Source organism: Vidua macroura, chromosome 4 (genome assembly GCF_024509145.1).
Source record: "Vidua macroura isolate BioBank_ID:100142 chromosome 4, ASM2450914v1, whole genome shotgun sequence".
Lineage (NCBI taxonomy): Eukaryota > Metazoa > Chordata > Aves > Passeriformes > Viduidae > Vidua > Vidua macroura.
In genome coordinates this window covers 13,485,886-13,511,638 of record NC_071574.1, presented here as the reverse complement: position 1 = coordinate 13,511,638, position 25,753 = coordinate 13,485,886, and the positions used below count along the sequence as shown (strand labels likewise).

Here is a 25,753-nt window from a genome sequence, read left to right as displayed (position 1 = left end):
TGCGGCCCCTCCGGCGGGCGCACGGCCGGGCATGTCCGCGGCGCAGGTGTCGGAGCGGCGGGGCTGGGGGGCGGCCCAGGAGCCCCGGCAGCCCGAGCCCGGCTCGCCCCGCGGGGAGGAGGTGGCGGAGGAGGGCGGCCGGAGCAGGGAAGCCCCGGCGCCCAAGGAGAACGCGTGGACGCGGCGCAGAGCCCGGCGGGACAGCCCTTCCCCGCCCGCGGGGCCGGACGGGCGGCTCGGACCGCAGGACCCAGGTGCGGGGCCGGGAGCGTGTGCGCGGCGCCTTGATGGCACCGGGGTGGTTTTGGTTTTGTTTTTTTTGGTGTTTTTAGGAAGGAAAAGCGCGTGCTTGTCGGCGGCCGCGGAGCCGGGCCCGTGCGCAGCGCAGCGCGGCTGGAGCCGGGCCGGGCGCGCTGGGTTTGACATACATGGGCACAGGAGGCAGCGCTCGGGGCGGCGGACACGGCCGGGGACGGGAGCGCCGGGCTGGCTGCAGGTCTCGGGGCTTGCGAGTGGCCACCCCGGCCCGGCGGTGACCTCCGGTCGGCCCCTGGCGCTCGCAGAGAGGGCTGCTCGCCCACTCGTCTCTGTTAGCCTCCTTTAGAAATGCCGCTCTGCCGCAGCTCTTTTTTGGATAATTGTGTAGCAAGGCCTTGGGAACGATCCGTTAGCTGGGTTTGGTTTCCAGAATGGGCTTGCGGAGGCTCTAAGCACTGACCAAAGCAGACAGTTCGCTCGCTGTTGGGATTTGGTGTGTTTACATAGGGATACTATCCATGGGATAATTTCCTGGCCTTAAATCACTCCACGTAAGATAAAGCTGCTTTATGGGCACCACGCTGACTGAACGGGCATATGGCTTTACAAAGCTGGTCGTCAAGGACCTAACTTGAAATTGCCAGGCTTTATGCTTAGGCTAGCAAAGAGTTCCTAGAAGTTTGTAGCTTCTTGGAGTATTGTTCTTGGCTTCAAGTAAACTGCTGACCTCAAAATAAATACTGCAACCAGTGCTTCCCAAGAATTTCAATCTCAGCACTTGCTCCCGAGGGCACCTGACAAACCTTTTTTGTGATCTCACAGTCACTTTTATCCTTGAATTAAACACGTACTTCCTTGACGAAGAGAAATATATAATTTACAGTTTCAAGTGTACAGGTCATACAAACAGAGACCATATTCCAGACCACAAAATCTCTACTTGACTGAAGAGCAGAACTTTTGGCAACATACATATATACCCATCTTTATTATCTGTACTCGTTTGTTTACGTGTACTGACGCGCTCTTAAGTACCTGTTTGTGCCCAGCTTCCAAAATCCAGCTGGCTGGGCAGAAGCTTGTGGTCTGCTTCATGCATGAAAGGGGACTTGCCACTTGTTTAGCTTGCTGTGGCAGCAATAGCAACAGTGCTACATCAGAAGCAGTGGGAAAGCTGCTTTTTTTGTGTTAGCACCTTGAGTGCTTCACCTCTGTAAAGTTTGCTTTTCCAGCAAAGATAAAGCACACAAATAGCTGTTGAAGGAAGGAGGAGGCAGCAAGCCATGCATTCATACTTCATTTTGTGATTTTGGAGAGCCTTACGTTGTTTTTCTCCTGCAAGTTGTGCCTACCATTTATGGAATTAATAATTAAGCTGAGGAGTTTTACTAGAACATAATTTTCAGTGGCCAGGTGTGTAACTGAGCAAATAAGGGAGTCAGCGTTGCTGGAAGTGGCACGGGTGAAGAACACACGCCAGGGTGTGTGTTTTGGTTTGGAAGCCACCATTCTTACCCTTGCAAAAGGCAAAGCAGCTGATCCTTCCTGGCTCTTTGAAGGAAGAAATTGCCATGTGCCTCCACCCGCAACAAGGGATGTATTTTGAAGAAACTAATTGCACGTTGGCAAAGCAACATCTGTCACACTAGGCCCTTATGAATGTTGTAGTATGGAAATTAGTCATGTGAAATAATAAGTGGATGTGCAGAAATACTACTGGGATGGAATGTAGAACTATCCGTAAAGAGAATAATAAAATGGAAAAGGATCTCACATCAAAGCAGTGACTGGATCCTGCTAGACTTGTTGATCCTGGCATAATTTGTTAAAAGTTTCCTGAGATGTGCACCTATGGTATGTTCAGTGATAGTTACAGACTTGAGAAAATTGGCTCCAGCCTGTCATCTTTGGACTTTCAATTTATCATGGGATTGGTTTGTGATAGAGGCAAACCTGGTTCTCGTTACTGAAACAAACTGTTAATGTCACCTGATACTACCAGGAAAATGTAGCATTTTAGCAGAAATTCGGCCCAAGCCTTGTTACTACAACTGATTATATTTTTGTCTCAGATACCTTAGTGGGTTTTAGTCCTTTCAGTAAACCAAACACTCAATGCAAACATATCTGAACTTTTCATGGTGTGTTTGTTACCACAGTTCAGTGTTTCTGACCAAGCCTTTCATTAAACTTCACCTTTAAGCAGAGTAATTTCAGAATAACTTCAGAAGCTACTTTTACATCCTCATCTGCTTTTAACTTGTGGGGAAAGACTTGTATCAGGTATAAAATTGCTCATGAAATTAATAGGCTTCTCTCTAGTTCAGGAAGAATTGTTTCCCTGAGAGAGTGGTTAAGCTTTGAAACACACTGCCCAGGGAGGCGTGGAGTGTCAGTCCCTGGAGGGGTTCAAGAAATCACTCAGTGCCAGGGTTTAGTTGACAAGGTGGCATTTGGTTAAAGGTTGGACTTGATGATCTTGGAGGTCTTTTCCAACCTTGGTGATTCCATGATTCTAATCCTGGTTATCATGATCGGATGGAGTGAGCTTTAACAGAGGCTGCCAAGTGATGAAAGGTGCTTCTGAGATGTGCCTCCCTCCCCAGTGTATTGCACTAAGTCCTCAATTTAGGTTGAAACTGTGAGTTTTCCATCCTCCACATAAAAAAAAATCACCCAGGGTCTAGTGGTTGAAATAATTTTGTTTCAAAAGTTCTCCCACCTCTTCATCTGATGAAACCTTCAGCACTGCCCTTATTGTGAGGTTGCAAAAAAGTAATCTGAATGACAGGTTCTCAAGTCTTTGTGTGATTTGTATAGCTGATGTGGGTTTCTAATGACTTATTTGATGATTATTCAGAAGTTGTTAATGAAGTTCATGAAAATATTCAGTGAAGCAAAATACTTGTGCTGCTGAAGTGGTTGAAGCAGGTTTGCCTATTAGTGTGTGCTTGAATGACGTAGTTAATTAAAATAAGTGCACACTTCATTTTTTATTTTGTGCTTATAGTGTTTATTTCGGGGCATCAAAAACTACATTTTATCTGTTTGATATTTTGGTAGCACAACCATTTCACTGTAGTGCTATTATATAAATCAATTTGCTTTAGCCTGATAGCAAAACAGCTTGTAAAGGTACAGTTTAGTGAAGATACACTGTGTTGCTCAGAATAGCAAACCTTAGATGGGTAAATTCATAAATTATCTGATTATCAAATCTTTTGGGTGTATTTAAGTCAGGTGTTCTCATTAGTTCTTATGAATTCATGGAGTGTTTTAATAGTAGTATCTAAAACTTATTCAAAGCATTATCAGAAGTTTCAGCACTGACAATTTTCCCAACCCTAAATGGATTAAAAACATTATCCATACAAAGCTGCTGCCTGTATTTTAGTTGTACATAACAGCATGTGTAATTTTGTGTGGCTGTTTTTTGTCTGGGGTTTTTGTTTCTAAACTGGAGACCTGTTATGAAACTGAAACCCACCTCCCTGTGCTATGGCATGTGCTACATTTAACCATGAAAACTTTGGTAGAAATTGAGTCACAAGTTGCAGTTTTCTATGAAGAAGCTAAGAAAAAAACCAAACTGAGAAATTAAATCTAAGGAAAATAAATAGCATCATGGTGAATCAATCATGTATTGTGGATTTCCCCGCCCCCTGTTGCTTGCTGTATTGAAAAATTGATGGGTTTTGAACATAAATAGGTGGAAGGGTGCAGGTGTCATAACTTGCTGCCTTGGTTAATTGTTCAAATATTGTGGAGATTGACAATCTAATGTAGTTTTTGCTATAAAATTCTAGAACTCCTGTAGGGCAGAATGTTAGGATAGTAATTCAGATTTTTTTTATTGTTTTGCAGAATCTCTGCTCTAATCCATGCTCTGGATTTTAATTAATTGTATTCTCCAAGGGATAATTTTTGTTACTTTTGCAATACTTCATCTGTTAAAACAATAGATATAACCATAGCATACCTTGTTTAGAAATAGAATATACTGTCTAGTTTCAAACTGAGCATTGAAAGAAAAATATTGTACAAGTTCAACACACAGGCTCCAATTAAGTTTTGAAGAGCTGAGTGATTTTATCTGCTCCCTGAAGCACTTCTGGTATTTATGTGGTGCTGTTCCTTCACAAAAGGGAACACACGTGCAGTCCAAGTAAAAATAAAACCTGAGTATTGTCTAGAAAGCCTCACAGCATAAACAGTGTTTGTATCAAAAATTAGAATGCATTCCACCTATATTAATAGACTTTGCTTTCAGAAGAAATTGGCAATATCATCTTCCCTTTCCATCAGAAAAAATTACTTGCTGACTATTTATTTGCAGAGCTTCAAACTATCCTTTTTAAAGTCCTATTACTTGTGATCCTATTGTCTCATGACCCTATTGAGATTGTGATCAGGGGTAGTTCAGTGAGAGATCTTATGTACAAACCTTTCTCCTCAGCCATCCAGTCTGCTTTTCCTTCTCTGTTGCTGCTGTCCCAGAGGATTGCTGCAGTTTTGGTGGTTCCAAAATTCATCTTTCATTTTTCAGACTTGTTGTTCCATTTATCTTGACATGCTGCTCCTGGCATGTTTGTACAGCCTTGTCTTTCTGCAAGAAGTACCTCCTGTTAGGATGTGGTCTGTTAGGAAACTTGGAAGAACCATAACAAAAATGGCTTTGGAGGCTGATTTCTGTTTTCATGTGAATGCCATCTCTACTGGATGGAGTTCAGTGATTAAAAGATGATAATTGGCAATTAAACTGCCTGGTCCTTGAGGCAGTTTAAATTCATACTTTATTTATTTCTCCCACATACTCAAAACTCTGAAACCCAGAGAGTAAAATCATTGAAGATCAGTGAATTCCTTCATTGACACAGCACGCCACTTATTAACAGGTTCCTCGTAGCATAGCACAGAACAAACCATTTTTTAATGCAGTTGTGTTGGAATTAACAAGTGAAATAGTTTATTTGGACTAAAGATGCCATTTCTAGGTACCCAACACTGTTATGGGATGTTAAAACCAAACCCTGGAGTGATGTTAAGCAGAGGGCTGTTATCTGAACATGTGTTTTGCCTGTGTTCAGATGCTTTTTCAGGTATTTTGTGGCTCTAGGCCTGTTCATGACAACAGAACAGATGTGACCTGGGTAAAACCTTTCAGTGATCTCATGTTATGTTCTTTTACTCTCCCACCCTCCTTCTTGTTTTTCCTTTCCCTTTATCTTCCCTTTCATGTTTCTCACTGAAGTCCAGCTCCCACGTGATAAGCCCCAGAAAGCCGGCCAGGAACGACCTGTTGGTAAATTTGGTTGTAAATTTGGTTTTGAGCATGGCTCTTTTGGGAGGACAAAGAGCTTTGTGGAGGTGGGAAGTACAGAGTGAGATGAGATCTCCAGCCCTTTGAGTTCCAAAAGGGCATCATACACCAGGCGCTGCATTGCCTAATATTTTCTTTTTGTTTAGCTTGCAAATGCATCTTCCAAGTCTTGGATTACTCCATTCAGATAAGAGAGAGTCCTTCAAACGAGTTGGGTCTCATTCTGCTCCATTCAGATAGCCTTTCCTGCCACCTGGAATAAATTATATCCTATGACTAAGACAGTGCAGCAACAATGAGTCTTGCACTTCTGGGTACCTTGCTACACCCTGCTGACACACAGAGCAGCAGTTCTGGTGGAACAGTCCTTCAGCAGCAATTTAAGTAAAAGTGCTGTCAGGTGGAAAAAGGGCTTCAGTCAGGTAATTGGACAGAGATGTGTGTTTACAGCCACGCCGTGGCACTCAGTTTGCCTGCATGGTAATTCTCTCTTGGAGAGAATTACAAATTTGTTTGCTGCTCCACCCCTGCAGTTGTTTGTCTTGTTTTGTAAAAAGGCAATTAGTTTACTACTGAGTGGCAAGTGAAAATTAGGGTTACTTGGTCACTGTGTGTTTCTTGAAGCTCTCAGTCTGAAGTTAATTGAGATGTGTGTTTTGTCTTTATTTTAAAAAGCAGATCTGTAGGAGAGGCAAAAACCTGCTGGCTAATGGTGGTCAGGATTCACTGGATTCGTGTCTGGTGAGATGTCCAAATTGTATGAAGCATATACATGAAACTCATCATTTATATGGCTATAAATGATATTAAAATTTAGGCTGGAATGTGGAGTAAGCATTAGTTTGTGCTTGTAACGTTTGCTGTGTATTCCAGGAAGCAGAGAGAGAGGCTTTCCAGAGTCACTGGGGCACAAGGGTGGGGTTCCCAGTGTGGAACCCTGATAAGGGAGATTAGTCACTGGATGTGAAAGAGATAAGGGCTGAAGGAGGTGATGTTATCCCCGTATAAAATAATCCACTTGTGATTTCAGACACGTTCAGTGTTTCAAGCTCGTCACGTAATAAAACACCAAATGGGAGGTTTCAAGGAATGGTTGTGACTCCTGTCTCTATGGGAAGACATGCACTGGGAGAACCAGGGCTTAACAGAAGAAATTAAGAGATGGTTTCCTCTTGCTCAGGAGATCAGATGGGTTCATTATTATAATGTTTAGGCTTTAACTAAGTAGTATTTTTCCCTTTACATATTTTCCTTTGTTGTTTGTTTGTTTGGTTTGGTTTTTGTTTTTTGTTTTACTTTGGCTTGATTTTGAGCTATACGGCTCAACTCTATTTGGCATTGGAGTAATTACTTATAAAAGAAAATTACTAGGCATTTGGGAATATATAATTGTTTTTATGGTTTTTTTCCCCCTTGCTTGCATAATTATATATTTCATAAATTCTGCCTGCTAAGTATAGCTTTTAATAGGAGGACTTATTAAATGTGTATCAGGGGTTTTCTTTGCCACTTGTTAGGTTAAAATACAAGCATTTTGACATAGCCTTGACCTTCTTAGTTGAAAAAAAAAGCTTAAATATGGAGTAAGGCAGCATCTTGTACACCTGGTTTGCCAGAGGACTTGCCCTTATTATGAATGTGAGTTTTCAGTGTCATGTACTATTAGTGACTTTATTCACTAAAAAAAAGGTTCATTGACTTTGATATCAAGCCCTCAGAAACACTTTGGTGTAGTCATGGGAGAGTTGTTAACGCACACCTGCATTACTCATTTAAAGTGCAGCCTAATTTTTCACCTGAAAATGTTTTTCTTCCTTTTCAGAACTACAAAATTCCACTAAAGTGATAAAAGCGGGAAAACCCAGGACAAGAAAAAGCAGCAAGGTTTGTAATTTTGCCTGTAAATATTCAGGATGATAAATAGCTGATACTGCTCTAATAAAAAGATAGGAGGTATTTTGGAGCTCCAACCAGAAGTGCTATGTTATGCCTTGGTAATAGACAATTTTGAACACAGAGACAAAAAAAAAAGGGAAATTAAAATTAGGAGAGTTGCTAAATTGGCGTATGGACAAGGGATAAAGAAAGGCATTATTGTTTAAAAAATCAGTGGGATTGCATAAAAATATGAAGCGGCTGCAAAGAAGCAGCATCACTTGAGCACAAGTGATGCTTGATTGGTTTTGGAAATCCTCTTTGCATCTTATACGATGAGTGTCCTTTATGTGCATAAAGTTACCATTACAACAGGAGACACTGAGTCCTTTCGTTGAAACATTAAGTTCCTAAAATTATGTACAGCCACCCCTTTTAGATTGGTTAATAGCTGTCAAGGTTTTCCAAAAACTGAAAGCCTTGAGCAGTAGACACCTTTTAATCACATATGTGTAAGACAACATTTAATCTGACAATTGTGTGATGTGAGCTCAAAACTCTTTCGAAAGTTGTGTGTTTGGTTTCTGTAGTATTTCTTGTTTTCTTTAAAAATTGGTACTTTTGACAGCTCTGCTCTGGGGGTAGTCTGGCTCTCTGAGCCATGACTGACATCTTTCCTGTATTAAAAAGGGCTAAGTCAAGGAAGGAATATAAACTGTTTGTCACTTTTGCAGGCCGATGATTTGGGCGATATTGCAAGCTGGCCGACCCCGAGCGAAATAGCAAACAATGAAGTAAGTGTCCTTTTTAATCCTCAGGATTTTTTTTTTTTTTTTAACCATCTTGGCTTATCTGTTTCATACTGTTCCCCCCAGAATGTGCTTTGGGTGTTGTAGGGTTTCAGTAGAAGTTTTGTCAGTAGTCAGTAATTCAGGATACTGGTGCATGCTTAATTGTCTGCACTGGTACTGGAATTTGTTAGTGGTGTTCCACGGACATGTGCATTAAATAGTGCCTTATTTTTTAACTCCACTGTTTAAAAAGTTACATTTACCTTTTCTGCTGTTTTCAGCTGTTTATGCACAGATGAGAAGGCCTTTGGAGTTGTGAACATGCTGCCCTCTCTTGTGGATCAGAGCACTTTGTGCCCATTGTCTGAACACAATTTAGTTATTCTTAGTTATTTTATTCCTCTGATATATTTTTCCCCTTCTGGGTTTTAAGCTAACATCTATTCTGTCAAATTATCCTAATTTCTCTTTATCTCAAGTAATAAGTGCATAGTGTATTTTAGACCTCTCTGATGCTATTTAAAACAAGAAGAGAGTGCAGATTATTGCAAATGCTGAGGTGCCTTTTCACGGTGCTGTAGCTCTGCAGCAGCATCCCTGTGGTGCTTTTACATGGTCTTAGTCAGGGAAACCACAACATTTGGGTTAAACAATATGCATTTTATAGCTGAAAGTATCCAAATTCATGTAGTGTCTGTAAAACAAAATGACATTCAGTTTGTACTTAAACTTAGTTTATTCGTCTAGGGAAAGGCTTTGTGTCCAGATTCATTATAGCACAGTACTGCAGTATCTACTATATGTATTCCAGCAGGTTCAAAGCTGTCTCCACAACATAGGAAAATTCTTTCTCTTTAGCAGAAATGTCTGCAAAACTTCCCATGTTGCAGGTAAAAATTATATCTGATCATAGAATGATTTGCATTGGAAGAGACCTTGAAAGGTCTTCTAGTCCAGCCTCCCCAGCCCAAGTGGAAGGGACATCTTCCACTTGATCAAGTGAGCTTCATCCAGCATGGTCTTGAATGTTTCCCAGAATGTCCCAGGGACATCCAGCCACCTCTCTGGGCAGCCTGTGCCACTGTTCCACCACTCTCATCGTGACAAATTTCTTATTATACCTTGTCTGAAACTCTTTTATTTTAAAGCCATTTCCTGTTGTTCTATTGCTACAGGCCCTGCTAAAAAGTCTGCCCCCATTTTGTAATCCCCCTTTAAGCATTGAAAGGCCATGGAAAGGTCTCCCTGAAGCCTTCCTTTCTCCAGGCTGAACAATCCCAGCTCTCAGCTTATCTTCATGGGAGAGGAACTTCAGCTCTCTCACCATCCTTGGCCTCCCCTGGACTCTCTCCAGCAGGTCCATATTTTCATGCTGGGGACCCCAGAGCTGGAGGCAGCACTGCAGGTGGGGTCTCACCAGAGTGGGGCAGAGGGGCAGAATCCCCTCCCTCCCTCCCAGTATTCTGTGGGCCCAGCTTTTTAAAGATAATAAGTCTGAACAGTAGATACTTGTGAGACTCCCCTTTTTTATGCTCTTGCCATGTTAGCAGAAAATAAAACTATTTATAAAGGGACTTCACAAAACAAGACAATTTTTAAGGTTCACCCTGCTGAAGGGGCTCAGAACAGGTAGTAAAAAAGGAATTTTAATAGCTGAAGGAAATGTGCACCTCCTGGTATCAGCGGCTGTACTACCAGAAATAATTACCTGTGTCTCTTACAGTGTAAGACTGTAAGTCATAGTAAGAAGCCAACAAATAGAAGAGAAAAGGAGGAGAAATCTGATCAAAAAAGCAATAATGGAATCAAGGACAATCCGGAGGCAAAGCCAGATGGTCCAGCAGATAACACTAGTGAAGATGAAGCTCAAACTAATAACCAAAGGAAAAAAGGTGAGTTTAGGTACTCAGCATATAATGCTGTAAGTCACTGTTGATACAGCTGCATTGATTCCATTTGAGTGACTCAATAAAACTTCTCATGATGTGCATTTGCTGGGTGAATACAGAATATATTGGTGTCTGCACAGAAGCCTCAGCCGGCTGCCTCCCTCAGGGTTTGGAGCCTTCTGTTCAGTCAAGTAGGAATTCTGGGGGAAAAGCAGCTCACAAAGCCCTGTTGATTGGTCCTTGGAGCTCTGAGGATTTCTGGAAGATTTCATTATGGCTGTACAAGCCATTTCTGTCTCTGATATCTTTGTTTCCCTTCTTAGGTAGCACTGTGTTAATTTAACTTAATATATATATATGTGTGTGTGTGTGTTACTGCATATACACCAACACTTCCAATTTCATGCTCTACTATTAGCTTGCACATTGAAGTTATCATTTGAGGACTAAACCAGGTTATTTGCTTCCTTTTGATCCAGTCTGTTACACTCAAAATGGGAAACAAACCTCATTTGGTCAGGAGATTGGAAAAGGCTTGAGAAACAGCAAAAAGAGTTTCAAGATCAGCTGCTATTTTTGTCTGGTTTCCCTGCTGGTGTTTTTCCAGACCCTAAAGACCTTTGCTGTTCAGATTTATTAATCTTCCTATATACATAGATATATTAAAAAAAACTACAGCGCTTTTAATCTTTTCAGTCTAAGTGGAAATCTAAAGCAAAGCATTCCACATGTAAAACATGTTTTTCTTTCCCCACCCAGTACAGAGAAAACATTTTATGTGCGTGCTTATATTTCTTAGCCATAAAAAAATACCAATACAATACCTATGAATATTCTAGTTAAATAACTTGTTGGTGGATAATTTAGGTCAGCCTGGAAATAAAACAAAATAAAGCTTTGCTAGTAATTTTTGATGCATGTGAATGAACTTTGAATATCTTGAGGTGAAAGTACGGTACCACAGCTAAATTCTCAGGAAAATTTGTATGATTTGTGATTGAAATCTTTATTGTGGTGGTTATTTTATATGTTTTTTTTTAAATCTTAAAGTTTCATATACAAGTTGTGAAATTATATAGCGAGGAATTTACTGTCTGTATTTAACACTGACATAGCTGTAAATTCTTGATCATGGAGCATCTGAAAAGCCATTAAATAAAATGTTTGCCTTTATTTCTTATATTTGAAGCTTAGGTGAGCTTATATTTTAGTTTCAGAAATTCTTGTTTACTGCATTAATCATTTAGTAATTTGTAATATCTTAAAATTTCAATGTTAAGCTTCTCCCACTTTTTAAAATTTGAAATTAATTGTTGCTAATTTTACAAGGAAAATTCTATGGAGTCTTTTCAGGAGCTGAAACCTCAAGTATTAGTATAATAAAGAGTAATATATTAACTTTTCAAGGTAACAAGCAGAAATGGGTGCCACTTCACTTGGACGATGTGAGGTCAGACAGTCAAGACAGAGCAGGCTCTCGAATGAGCTCCAGATTTGTGCTGGAAACAAACAAGTTAATACCTCATAACAACAGAAGGAATGAGACAAGAAGTAAGTAGTTCTCACTCTCTGGGTCTTGCTATTGGTGGCAAATAAAGTGTAATAGCATGTGAGCTGGCAGTTTTTGTCGAAACTTAGTAGGTAAAACCTGGTGTTTATATTTGCCAGTGACCAGCAGGCATATAATCATTATATTATATTCCTCTTCATGGCACCCTACACTATCTTGTCCCACAATTTTACAATGAAGAGAGTTTGGAAAAAGCCTCAGATGGTGTCTGCTCTGCTGCTATTCCCACAGCTTGTTGCTACCAGAGCAGCTGCTTGTGGAGCTACACTTTGAACTCTGCTTTGGCAGTTCTGCTGATGTTGTTTTTTCCTTCATGCTGGACCAATTCCCTCAGCTCCCTGACCTATTTCTCAGCACAGCTATGTAAAAAGCTGCACTAACACCACAACTGGTGCTGCTTCTGGTCCTCAGGTATTGTGAGCATAGCTGGTGAGGTGGCAGAAATCTTAGGCTGAGTGGAAGTTTGTTGGTTTAAGTTTTAAAATTGCAATATACATTCCCAGTTTGAATGTTTGCTCATTATAATAAGTACTGGATGCTATTGATATGGAATTTGTGAAGTCATTTTAGGAACATGGATGAGAGTTTGATCTGCAAGTCTGACGGATGGATGGGGGTAGGGGAGGATTTTGACCAGTTATCACTTCCTTCAGCAATTTTTTCTTAGGATGGTCAAATGACTGAAAACCACACACATACAGATTATATTCTCTGTAAATTCAGAGTCTTATTTGACAGGACTTGAGTGTACGAACATACATGTGTAGAGTTCACTACGAATTGTTGCTAAAGCAAGATTTTTAAATACATTTTTAATACATCTCTTTAGTCAGTCCTTTGTTAAATTTAGCTGCTCTCAGTTTGATCCAGTAGGGTTACCCAGAAAAGTGGTGGTTGCCCCATCCCTGGAAGTGTTTAAGGGCAGGCTGAGTGAAGCTCTGAGCAACCTGGTCTAGTGGAAGGTGTCCCTGCCCATGGTAGGGGGGGTTGGAACCAGATGGTCTTTAGGAGTCCTTCCAACCTAAGCCATTCTGCAATTCTGTGATTCCCCTCTCATTCCAGTAGTGGTGGGAGTTGTCCACAAGGGGAGACTGAACTGTTGTGATCATTCCTCCCTGCCATGAGCTGATCATGGGTACTGTGACCTCTGAGCTGGCACCAGGGTGTCCAGTTGCTTCAGAAGCATTTGGGATTGACTGCCAGTCCATCCATTACCTCCTTGCTGCTGACCCCTCCTGCCTGGCCCACCCTCTGGCAGGGCTGGCAGACCTTTCCTGCTCCTCTCCTGCAGCTTCAGCTCTGCCCACCTCAGCATGGCTGAGGCTGTGGGCTGCCAGGGTTCAGGCTGAGAACTCTGGTGATATGAGGGACTTAGAGGCACCAGGATGTTTCATTGTGATTGCAGATATTTTGTGTTTTCTTCTTCTCGTCAAGATTGGCGTCGTGATAGAGACAAGAGAGACGACCATGACGAGGTGTGCAGCGTGAGGAGCGAGGGCAGCAGTGTCCGAGGGTTCTCCAGAGGCAGAGGAAGGGGGAGAAGCAGAGGAAGAGGACGAGGCAGAGGAAACCCCAGCAGTATGCTAATCCAACAGATACTTGGCAAAAAGTTTGATAATAATGTTTGGTTATAATGTTGTTGTTTTCATTTTCTGATGTTGTTATTTTATGTTCTCTTTTATGTTGCAGTGAACTTTGACTATTCAGTTGGTTATCAAGAACTGCATGGTGAAGGAATTGACCAAGTATTTCAGCCTGAGCTTAACCCTGGTGTGATTTATTACTATGTTGATGGAACAGGAGTGCAGATGTATTCTGTGGATGAAGCACTTCTCAAGGAATATATAAAACACCAAATGTAAGTAGATTGCTTAATGTATAAATATTTTCAGAGGTCTAGTTAAGATAAAATAACTCATTTCAAACAGTGTTGAATCCTTATTATCCATGTCAAATTGGAGATTAAGGCACTGCAGCTCAACTTTTTGAGTTAACTTTGACCATTACTAGTGTCAGCTTGAATTTATTCACTGGTGGGTGGAAAAACTTGAGTAATGGGGAGGAGTTTTAAGGAAGCTGTTTCTACATCTTGTGCTGTAGCCTGGCTCTAACTTGTATAACTGCTTTATTTATGGTACACAGCCCTCTTTATGTTGTCATGTAATTGAGATATGGATGTCTCTGAGCTTGTGCTTTTGAGTACTGTTGGTCTGTTTGCCTGTAAAACTCTTCTTGGGTGATGTTTTCCCCTATTTGCTCTCAATTTCACTTTGAGAAGTCTCGCTAGTTTGATGTTTTCAGTGTGTTTCACCTGAAACATGTAATTGAGAGAGAGAGGGAGTAGTTTTGCAATGATACTTGATTTTTCAATGATCTGAAATGTTTACTTTCTTGTGTATACCATTAGGCAAAGAGAAACCATCTGGAAGACTGATTATCACCAGGAGACAAGTCAAAAAGGGCCTGGAAAGCACTAGTTCATTTTAAAGAGACAGTTTCCACCACTGGCAGATATTTCATCCTCTGTACTTGCATTTCTCTGCGATGCCTCTGTGGTGGTTTTTGATTGCCCTCGTGTTCCGTACAGCAACTTGCTTATTTTATTCTCGCTTCTTTTGTTACAGTTGACGCAAAAAGGAAGAGAAAAGCCTCTTTAAAGGGCAGAAAGTATCTGACATGTGGCTATCAACTTCAAAACTTCTATTGCAGTCTTTTTTTGCTCTTGCTGCCAGGCCCCTATGAGACCTGACAGTGGACATGTACCCCCATGTCAGGATAATCGGCCTTCACTGTCCTCAGACAAGTGGGGGAGGATCACAGCCACTCCACTGTTGGCCAGATTTCTGGGCATGCAGTGTAGAATCCAGACCTGCTAAGGTAGGACATGGTGATGTCCCCTCTGCTGAGAAAAATGTCAGTTACAGCACTGGTCACATCTGACTTCTGGGTATATTTGTATTCCCTTTTGGCATCGAGAGGTTGGCAGGTGCTGGTAGAAGACTTGGCATGGTTGGATAACCACGGCCATTGGTTGCTTGCCTGGTGTGAACTCCTAAGGCTTTTGGTTATGGAGTTTGCTTTCCATGAGAGGGAGATTCCTGAGCAGATTTAGAACAGAACTTCACTAGTTTTATTCTCCCTAGACAAAAAAAAAAGTAGTTTTTATTTATTCCCTTCTTTTATCACATTAATAATGACGGGAAACAGACTTTATTCTTCAGTTACCTATTATTAGCCTCTAAATTGGTGTGGTTTTGTCTGCCTTTCATAATTTAGCTATAAAATATTAAAGTGACTATGCCAAAGAAGGAAGTATATACAGAATAAAGGTACACAAAATCGTTACGTCTCAGAGTTCCTATTGGAGTCCAAGAAAAATCAGGATATATTAAAGAAGTGAGATTGAATCCTAGAGGGTGAATAAATTTTAAAAGTTTACCTGCTTAATAGAGAAAAATGTTAGACACTGTCCAACTGAATTGAACTGTAATTACAGGAAGAAACACATTGCTATCAAGCAATTTATGCTTGTCCCAAGAACCAGCTCGATGTACAAAAGAGTAATATTTGGATACAAAATATTTGGCATACAAAAATATCTTCTATGTTTTTAACCACAGGCTGAAGTTGTCAGCCTGAAAAGTTTCAGTGCTTAGCAGCTCCTCATTCTGCAATGTGCAGCAGAAATCTATTTAAAAAGTCCTCTTGCTTTAGAAAATAAATGAATAAAAGTTCAAGTATCAATTCAAGAATAAGGAAAGAGACTCTGAGGAAAAGGAAGAAGAGAAAAGCTGGAGGGGATGTGTGTGTTTAGGTGTGTCCCTCTACTTGGAGCAAACTTGTGCATTGTCTTCATTTATCATTAATGGTCTTTCACATTCCTTTTTCTAGAGTGATGGACATCAAGTGAGGCAGTTTGAGTCAAGTTCAGTCATTGTCCATTTCTGCTTGTGGAATTTTTAACTAGGTGAATCGTTACAGGATTTTACCTTTACTGTATGATTGTAAAGGTAACACTAGTTAAATGTTGGTTTATGGCATTTGTGCTTGCTTATCTTCTGGGAGGGGAAAAGGAGTGTAGCAGCTCAGAACAGTAGACAGGATATTCTTGAAAGAAACTATCTCTTTGTGCCCAGTTGCTTCACTGATCATACTTGGCTCTGAGTAAGAGCTTAATTCTCCAAAAGCCTTGTTCTCTTTTCTGTTTGCTTTGATTTAATAGCAGTGTTTCCATTTGTCCTGTCTTGTCCAGTGTTGAGACTTTAAATTCATGGGCTTGGAGCTGGGTGTTGGTCAGAGCACGGTGCTGATACTGCCAAGGTCTCAGGGTTGATCCCTGCACGGGCCATTCACTTAGGACTTGGACTCGAGGATCCTTGTGGTTCCTTCCAGCTCGGAATATTCTGTGTGTGATCTGTGTGTTTCATAGAGCCAGCTTTTCCTTCAAATTTCTTCAGCTACAAAATTTAGAGAAAGAAATGGTATCAAGGTGCTGCTTGGGTCAGTGATGGCATCAGAGTGCCCTGCTCTTAGAGACTTTGGCCTTGATCTCAGCTTCAGTGGAGAGACTCGTTGTTTTATTCTTTTTTGAAAGTAGAATGGTCTGTCTTTACATTTGCATGTGTGGTTTTTTTCCTCAGCATTTTAATACACTCTCATTTTCCTTTTGCGCTACCTCTATTTTTGTCACACAATTTTAACTGCTTTCCACTAAGTCTTTCCCTGTTTTTCTGAATGTGATGAGGAATTCCTTGGATGTACTGTGCAAAATTATGCTATGATGTGTAAGCTCTATGAAAGGCCTAGATTTCAGTAGTCATGTAAATTGAGGGGGTTTTCCATTCTTTTCCATAAGACCTTTTCTCATTCCCTTGCTCTGTGTGACAGATCATGATTTGAATTCCTTACTTTTTGTCTTCATTAAGTATAAAACATCTTGACACCTGGATTATTTCCTAGAGCAGCTTAATTGTTGAAAATGTGTCTTTCTGCTCTTTGTCCCATGTCTCTCTGGTATTACCAGATTCCTGAAATGTCCTTGTCCTTCAACATCATCCATTCTTTAAGACTTTTTTCCTCCATGAACTGTTGTGCCTTTTTGGTAGAGTTTCATGCCAAATACAACATGACTGTTTTTTTCCTCATCTTCTCACAAGCATGCTTGATGGTTCAGGGTATCTATCTGTGCCTCAGCACTCAGATAGGATACTTAAGCCTTCCAATGCACTGGAAACTGGGACAATAAAAGATGCAGTTCAGGATGAACTGGTACTGCTGTGTGGGTCACAACTTATGCTCTGACTGTAAGCAGTGCTTGTCCTTCATCTCTATGGAGGCCAAGACAATATTGTTTCCTTCTGTCCATGTAAGTAATGAGGGAGGGGGTGGGTGAAGGAAAACTGGAGTGTAGTTTTTGGTTGTGCAAATGTAACAAGGCTTTGATTTTTACCTCTCTGTGCTGTACTGAGTCATAAGTCTGTCTTAACCTGTCGAGCATGCTTGCTGCTCTCTGGGTCTTCTGCTGAAGAATGGTTTTGTTGATGTCAAAATACTCTGTTTTTTTAATGGAAGCCTGTAACAAGGAATCTAGGTTGCTGCTTTAGGATTTTCTTTAACTGTAGAATAAGCTCAGGTTTGTATGTTTTGTTCTGCAGTGAGTATTATTTCAGCACAGAAAATTTGGAGAGAGACTTCTTCCTGAGGAGAAAGATGGACCAACAAGGATTTCTGCCTGTGTCACTGATCGCCAGTTTCCGTCGGATGCAAGCTCTGACTACAAATGCTGCACTCATTTTGGAGGTAAAATCATTCAGAAGGATGTATTTGAAAAGTTGCTTGGTTAATTCTGTACTTTCATAACTTCAGAGCTATGAAGTTAAGAAAAATTTCTGTTTGTAATGACAAGGATTCTATAAAAAGGCTGTAAGTGGCCAAGTTGGTGGTTTGTGTTTTTTTTTTTTTTTTTTTCCAGTTTTGATAGTTTTTAATGTTATTACATGCTTGTCACACAGGCCCTAAAGGACAGTACAGAAGTTGAAACTGTGGATCAGAAACTAAGAAAAAGGGTTGATCCAGAAAAGTGGCCAATTCCAGGTCCTCCTCCATGCAACCTGCCTCCAACTGACTTTTCTCAGCTCATCAATTGTCCAGAATTCATACCAGGCCAAACTTTTGGCTCTCATACTGGTAAAGGATTTATTTTACAGAAACATAAGTTTAGGGCTGTCTGTCTAGCTTAGGAAATTTGCCTCATGATACTGATTTCATAATAGAAGATGTACTTTTGGTAATGGTTTATTCAGCTGCTCTGCCTGCCAGCCTTGCACTTGCCAAGTCACGTGGCTGATGTGAAGTAGATAAAAATGTTTCTTGTGTGTTATGGCTGTGACTATTCTCCAGAATATAGAATGGTGGGCTACAGTCCTGTGGAATTAGTAATAGTAATATTAAACTTGTCCTAAACTCTGCTTCATTTTTGTGGCAGCTGGAAGTTCACTCTTTATTTGGGGCATCCTTGTTTTGGATGGGAAACTCATTCACATTTTTAATAGGGAGATGCATTTGTTTGCTGACAACCCTTGGCAAGGGAATCTTTTCTTAAAACATTGGCTGAAATTAAATGGGAAGAATGAAGATGGAGTTAGGCACCCACCCACAAAGCTAGGGAATGACACAGAGAAAACACGATCCTAATGATGCTGCTCTTTTTTTTCTCCTCAACACCATGTAATGTCTCACAGGCTATGAAAGAACGTTTCCATGAAGAAACTTTACATGGAAAGAAATTCTTAGAATTTATTTTATTCTGAAATGTTGAGTAGACTTTGAAAAGCTCTCTTAAAAATGAAAAATTCTTTTATCAGTGTTATGTTTATGCAGAGAGGTAGAAAAATGGTAGCTGTGGTTAAAAGAAAGACCAGTGAAACATTTGAAAAACAAACAAAATAGAACCAAAGCAATCCACAACAGGAACTGAACTACTGTTTTCTATTGCTAGAGTCTGCACCAAGTTCTCCAAGAGTGGGGAGCCCGCTGAGTCCAAAGGAAAATGCTGAATCAAGTAATTTTCAGACAATGTCTAAAGGATTGTCCACAAGTTTGCCAGATTTGGACTCTGAAGCTTGGATAGAAGTGAAGAAGAGGCATCGTGCATCCACTGTCAAGCTAAAGGTAAAATCAAAAACCTTTATGTTATGTTTAAATAAAAAATGCAAAACCAACTTTGAGGTTACACTGTAAACCAAGGTTTAAAATCTTAACATATGTGATGCTTGAGAATGCAATGAAGTTTGGAAAACCATTATCCAATTCAAATATAAAAACTTTTCCAACTTAGGAGACTGTTCCTGTACCTGATCAAACACCATATCAACACCAGCCACCCCCACCTCAGGAGGAACAAGAACAGGAAGAACTTGAATTTTTGTTTGATGAAGAGATGGAACAAAATCAGTGTCAGAAAAATAAATTTACTGATTGGTCAGATAGCGATTCTGATTATGAAATTGATGATCAGGATGTAAACAAGATTTTAATTGTAACACAGACACCACCATATGTGAAAAAACATCCTTGTGGAGACCGTGCTGGCAACCGTGTGTACCGTGCAAAAATTACATCAGAACTTGCTAAAGTCATTAATGATGGCTTGTACTACTATGAACAAGATTTGTGGATGGATCAGAGTGAAAATGATGCCCTCATGAAGGTAATTCTCTTTAATTTTTGACTAGGAAACCATGCCTGTCCAAACAGTTTCCAAATTAACTTCAGCCTTCTGCTATGTAGTTGTAAAATGCTACAGGAAAGTGACAGTAATTTGTAGGTCTGCTGAATTGTCTTTACAGCTGAAAGCAAACCCAAGTTTTTCATGCCACATACTTGACCAAAACACTGAATGAATATTTTTTGTAACATTTAGGAGATGGTTCAAGTTTTCCAATGTTTTCTTGTTCTGTGAGTAGTTTGTTTCATAACAACTGCAAACCCTTACCCAGAGGGGAAGGGGGTACCTGTCAGAGATGAGATGATGAGAGGGAAGTAATACAGTCATTTTAAAGTAGTTTTATATAAAGGTTCTGTTGGCCTTGTAGTTTGTTAGAACAATAGTTAGAATGAAGTTACCCAAACACTGAGTGCTGAAGGAAAGGGGCTTCATCTGTGCACAAAGAGGAGGAAGTAGCTGCATGGACAAATGGAGCATGACTGCACAAAAGCAAGATGAATAAGGTGGAAATGGTTGTTCAGAATAAGAGATAGAAAAAAAGATAGAATTTAGAATACAGATTAGAATGGACCAAGAAAAACAGCAAAAATGAAGAGGGCAGTGAGAAATAGCAAATTGCAAGAGAGAATATTTCATTTTTTGTTCCGGACTTGACGATGATTTGATGAGATTTTTCACACCCAGCATGCACATGTCCCACCTGAGACAGATATGTGGGTACTTGTGTGTCAGTTCTAGCTTATTTTCTCTTCATGAAATGCATCTGTCTCCCAGGATGGTATCTATTACCCTGCTTTGCATTTACAATTTGCTTTCTCTAATTCAGCAAGAGATCGAGAACTTTAAGAAGCTGAACCTCATTAATAAGGATGAATTTGTTAGTCTTGCACCAGAAACTGCTGATCCAACCCAAGAAGTTCCTCCAAGATCTCCAGGGTTACAGAAAGGTAAGTATGAAAGCATTTGTTTTTTAGAATCTCTGTAATAAAGAACAACTCTGTAGGTGTTTTGACTCTTTCTGCCTGTGCAGTATTTTAATTTTGGTTCAGTCAGCAGTCTGAGCGGGCTTTTTCTTTGCTAATTTTTCAAATTGCCAACTGTTCATGGGTAGTGTGGTTTCAGTTGAATGACAAGAAGCTGGCACTTGTTCTGCTTTGTTGTCACTCTCCACCAGCACCAGGTGCTCTTTGTTTGACTTGGAATTTACAATGTGTAAAGTTAAACTGAAGCTGTGAAACATTTTATAGAAACCAGCATTTTTTATGGGATACAGGGATGGAAGGAAATGAGATTAGAAGAATTTACTACTTTTATCATACCATTACTGAGCAGTCACAACATCCAAATCTTATCTCTTGTGGTATTTCTGATACAGTGGTACTATTAACATTTACTGGGTTACATGCTAATAGCATTTGTAAAGTAGCTCAGTAAAACCACCTCACTTTCTCCTTCCTGCCTTCATATTTAGCAGAGGAGCTGGCCTGTAATTTCCTAAGTGCTGAAGTACTTCCAACAGCAGGAATGGCTCGATCACTACCAACAGCAGTCCCAGATTCCCCCCGTTTCCACCCTGGCTTCATTCCACGAACACCTCGCACCCCAAGGCTCCAGGATCCCAACAAAACACCCAGGTTCTACCCTGTTGTTAAAGAAGCACGATCCTTTGATGTAAAGGTAAATGGAAAAACATATTTAAAAAAAAAAAAGAACAAAACAGCAAAAGCCTACAAAATTCAAGTTTGTGCGTACAGTTTAACGTGAATTAAATGGCAAAAAATTAAATGATTCTACTCCTATTGCTTAACTCCAAAATATTTACCATATTCTCTTTTTTATTTCTATTAAATGCTTTTTGAGTCTTCTTCCTTGAAAGTCCTTACTGAAAGAACTGTAGTGCTTAAGATTTTTGATTAGTTACATAAGACTAGTCTTCAGGTTATGAAACTGTGGTCTTGTGACTTTATAACTTGTTAGATAACAGAATAGAAAACTTTTAGATCTCTGTTTTAAATGGGCGAGAATGAGTGAAGTCAAATTAAATAAATAAATATTTCCTTCATTTATTTCTTAGGCTCCAATAATAAATTGGAAATAAATCCTTCATTTATTTCTTAGGCTCCAAGAAAAAGAAAAACACGCCACAGTACAAATCCTCCCTTGGAATGCCATGTTGGTTGGGTGATGGATTCCAGAGACCACAGGCCAAGAACTTCCTCTGTGAGGTAAATGCTGTTGCTGTTACTCAAAATTTATTTGCAGGTAGTTCTCATTACTAATGGAGAAGAAGGCTATAAAAGGCAATTTATAAATACAATGGAAGCAAGAAAAGAATGATCAAGATAGACAGAAATATGGAATGCAGAGCTGTTTGGAAACAAGCTAGGCTGATTGGTGTTCACAGTGTTGTCTGATCCATGATACAGCAGCAGTACTGTTACTTGAGGCACTGATGTTCACTTCAGTGGTCATTTAAAATCAAGCAGGACAGTAATGTTTAATGATCGTTGTCCAAAACTGTTTTATTTTTAACATTGGCACAAAATCTGATTTTCTTGAGGTGCACCCAAACACAGGTGCACTGCAGCAGTCCTCAGGTGACTGTACATCAGCTCTTGCATGGGTCACGGTGGGTGAGAACTGATTCTGCAGAAAAGCTCTGTTTACAGGGCAGAAATATGTTGGGTTTTATCTCCAGCAGTTCCAATGCCTCACCTTCAGAAGGAGCCCCACTGGCAGGTTATGGCTGTACTCCAAATTCTCTTCCCAAATTCCAGCACCCATCTCACGAACTGTTAAAGGAAAATGGCTTTACTCAGCAGGTGTACCATAAATACCGGCGGAGGTGTTTAACAGGTAAGCTGCTCCATGCACTTCCTAAAATTTTTAAAAGCTTCCAGATGTTGTCTGACACCAATTTTCTTCCCATTGTTCCTCATCCTTAATTTTTCTTGGGAAAGGCAAGCAAAATTTATTTCATGCCTCTGTTTTAGGAACCCTGCTTTCCATTTAACTTTACATTCCCTGACCAAAAAAATCACCCTCAAATTTGAACTGAAGTTACCAGAAGATCTGGTGTGTTTTTTTTACTAAAGACAAGGCACTTTAAGATATTCTGTTGAAAAATTAAACTAGTGGTTTTGTTCTTCCCTTTCTTTTTTTCTTCCAGAGAGGAAACGGTTGGGAATTGGCCAGTCCCAAGAAATGAACACACTTTTTCGCTTCTGGTCCTTTTTTCTGAGAGATCACTTCAACAAGAAAATGTATGAAGAATTCAAACAGCTTGCTCTAGAGGATGCAAAAGAACACTACAGGTATTTTTTCCTGAGGCTTTACCATTCCTTTCAATGACTGTGAAATTTACATACACCTGCAGTGAACATTTTTAGTACCGCCTCTGGCTTTTTGTAAATCTTTAAAATAGCAATGTGTATAAGTTATTTAAATGCAAAAATCAGTATATAATTGTGTTTTGCAGATAAATAGCTGACTGTGCAGCATTTCCTGACCTGTATTCAGTTCTGAATTCTACAAAATCCTGTAACTTGTTGACCATGACAAGTCAGTTCTGTACTAACACTCCTCAGATCCTTCCTTCTGTAGCTGAAGACATTCTTAACCTCATTTTACTTGTTCAAACTGGTTCTTGCCTTACAAAAATACCAGAAAAATGACCACAGAGGAAATTGTCACTGCAATTTAGTTCTTGGATATAATTCCCTTCCTTCCACCCAGTTCCCTCACCTCTATTTCTCTGAGCCAAAGAGGTGAGATGGATTTTTGTACCTCTCTGTTCTGTTCCAGGTACGGCTTGGAATGCTTGTTCAGATTTTACAGCTATGGCCTGGAAAAGAAATTCAGGAAAGGAATATTCGAGGATTTCCAACAAGAAACAAAGAGGGACTATGAAGCTGGTAATTATCACAGGCCTGTCACTGCTCACACTGTGGTAACATTAGTTGAAGATAATCCCAGTTCCTTGGCACTGATTTGTTAACTAACCAAGAACAGCTTTTATTCATATTCTTTTTATCTTCAGTTCTCTTAAAAATATAGTTACCAGTGAATAATTAAGTTTATAATTAAATTTGACCTTTGTAAAGCAGTAAAATTATCTTTTTCTGTTACTAGGTCAGTTGTATGGACTGGAAAAATTTTGGGCTTATCTGAAATACTCTCAGCACAAGACTCCAGCTGTTGACCCCAAACTGCAAGAATACCTGAGTAAATTTAAGAAACTGGAGGACTTCAGGGTGGATGTAAGTTTCAATGCCTATTTTAAATTATATTGGGTGTACTAATATTTTCACTGCAAGGTAATCTGAGAGCAATGCTTGATTTCATGAAATGGCAGCCTGATAAATTCAAAGAGCCTAATCCTTTCAGTCCTACAAGTCTGTGGAGAGGCAAAAAATACCTGGCTTTATGACAGAACACCTAACAGGTCCCCCATGTTCCTTTTCAGCCTCCTATTGGTGAAGAATCTGGCAGGAGGAGACCAGGTGAAGATTCAGGGCATCGCAGACATCAGCCCAACTCTTCTAAAACCCTTCCCACCACCAAACCCGCCGCTGCCTGTCAGTCCCAGGCACTGGGAAGCATTTCCTGTGGGAATACTGTGCAAGCCACAAAATCTATAGAAAGTGATGTACCAGAAAAATAGACTTTGGATGAGCTCGTGCCCTCGAGAATCAACTTTGGCATCACTCCCCTAATCTGGAGATCTTCAAGGCGAGGCAGTCTCTACTACGTGATTAAAAATGTATGGAAAGACAAAGGATGGGATGCTCTTTTTCATGGGATATAGTTCCAAAACACTTGCCCTAGGAGAGTTGCTCTTGGTTATGGGATCATTGGAAGGATGCTAGGGAAGATTCTTTGGCTTCAGTATTGCTTTCCTCAAGCTTTTGTTTACAAAGAACTGCATTCCTTGCATATGCAAAAAATACTTCGAGGGATGCCTTACATTTCAGCTCAGATTTCTTACAAAAAGGTATGATGTATACCCATGTTATTTACTGTGCTTTCCTTACCCATATTTCCCTGTTATTTGTATTTTACCAAAGCAAAACAGATTACATTATATGTAGAGTATTAAATGGAAAGGAAGGATCTATGTGACAGGTTTGCTTTCAAGGCTAACTATCAAAAAGTATGTTTTTCTGCAAAAGCACATTCGAGAATATGCAGCTGTATATGAAACTGCATTTCTGGATTCTATTTAAAGATAGAGTTTCTATTTTTTTCAGGGTCTCCATAGTTAGTATTTTATTAAGTATGGAGTTTGAGTGGACATAACTGGGACAGTTTTGCAAGTATTTCCTTCAGTGCTGGTTCTTTAATAACTCAAGCAACAGAAAACTACAGGGGAAAATTGAGCTTTTGATTTCGTAGTGTCTTAAATTAACATTCAGTACCTACACTTTGTGCAGATTGTTAAAATAGCCAACTATTCTTACTCTGGGCTTGAGAGGTGTCTTCATTTGAATTCTCTCATGATTATGAAGTCTAGCAGGAGAGGCATAATTTTGTTTTTTTTTTTTTTCTCCATATTTCAAGTAATAATTAGTTTGGAGGGAAACAAAGTATTCCTTGTAAATTTTAATTTTAATTTGCTTTGTTTTGCAATAGCTGAATGAAGTTCTGCTTAAATTGTGCTCACTAAGCCTAGATGATTTCAAACAGGTCTAAAGATAATTTCACTGAATATAAGTTACTCAAATACAAATCCATTTTTGTAGCTGAAAGAGGGGGATGTTTATCACCTGTCATGTCTTATTAACTTCACTACTTTGTTTTTAAAGACTCAAGAAAAACCAAGTGAAAAACTTCTCTTATGGGGTAGGTGAGAGGAATTCCAGCTTTTGGTTAGTTAACTGCAGAATTACTTCAGTTACCATTTAAGAAAAGTTATAAAGTGATGTCTAGCACAGATGCCTTAAACTGACTGCACAGCCATAGATGGAGCTTTAAACTAACAGCTCTCAGAGGTTATAATGAATCTGGTCATTGTGCTGTGAATCTCACTGAAACAATTGATGGATATTTGCATTGAAATGAGTGGATGGTAGCAGTGACTTTCCCCACAGTTTATACCATTTCAGCACAAAATCCAGCCTTTTGTCAGTGGCCTGTTCTAAATAAATTTAAATGAACACATACCAAGTTTTGAAGTAAATATCCTATAAATATGCTGAAGTGACACATCTCAATCCTGTGTTTGATCCATGCCTTTTGCTACCCATGAAAATGCGAATGTAAATTTGGATTGAAATTGTATATACGAGTAATAAATTTATGATATTTCAATTTTTCATTGGAAAA

The 25,753-nt window shown here is 39.8% G+C and overlaps 1 protein-coding gene across 3 annotated transcripts; it reads left to right on the top strand.

The window, feature by feature from the left end:
* Positions 1–31: 31 nt before the first annotated feature.
* On the top strand, positions 32–25,753 carry LARP1B (La ribonucleoprotein 1B). 3 transcript variants are annotated; one of them, XM_053976821.1, is made up of 19 exons: positions 32–254; positions 7,401–7,462; positions 8,188–8,247; positions 9,968–10,136; positions 11,541–11,684; positions 13,138–13,281; positions 13,393–13,561; positions 17,358–17,502; positions 17,715–17,889; positions 18,701–18,873; positions 19,040–19,411; positions 20,256–20,376; positions 20,901–21,106; positions 21,548–21,654; positions 22,128–22,285; positions 22,599–22,743; positions 23,234–23,343; positions 23,561–23,688; positions 23,895–25,753. In XM_053976821.1, exons 1-19 carry the CDS (start codon positions 32–34, stop codon positions 24,090–24,092), a joined length of 3,009 nt encoding a protein of 1,002 aa, XP_053832796.1. In that variant the 3' UTR covers positions 24,093–25,753. The 3 variants fall into 3 exon arrangements, with proteins under 3 accessions (XP_053832796.1, XP_053832797.1, XP_053832798.1); XM_053976822.1 differs by lacking the exons at positions 32–254; positions 7,401–7,462; positions 8,188–8,247; positions 9,968–10,136 and having other exon boundaries at positions 11,544–11,684; positions 22,131–22,285; XM_053976823.1 differs by lacking the exons at positions 32–254; positions 7,401–7,462; positions 8,188–8,247; ... (1 more) ...; positions 11,541–11,684; positions 13,138–13,281 and adding an exon at positions 14,436–14,580 and having other exon boundaries at positions 13,547–13,561.

What these genes read in the sequence shown, in the direction of transcription:
- LARP1B (XM_053976821.1), top strand. Translation starts at nt 32, where the DNA reads ATGTCCGCGGCGCAGGTGTCGGAGCGGCGGGGCTGGGGGGCGGCCCAG. An exon ending in ATGCTGCACTCATTTTGGAG is followed by an intron (nt 17,503 to 17,714) that starts GTAAAATCATTC and finishes CTTGTCACACAG; the next exon opens with GCCCTAAAGGACAGTACAGA. An exon ending in GATGCAAAAGAACACTACAG is followed by an intron (nt 22,744 to 23,233) that starts GTATTTTTTCCT and finishes GTTCTGTTCCAG; the next exon opens with GTACGGCTTGGAATGCTTGT.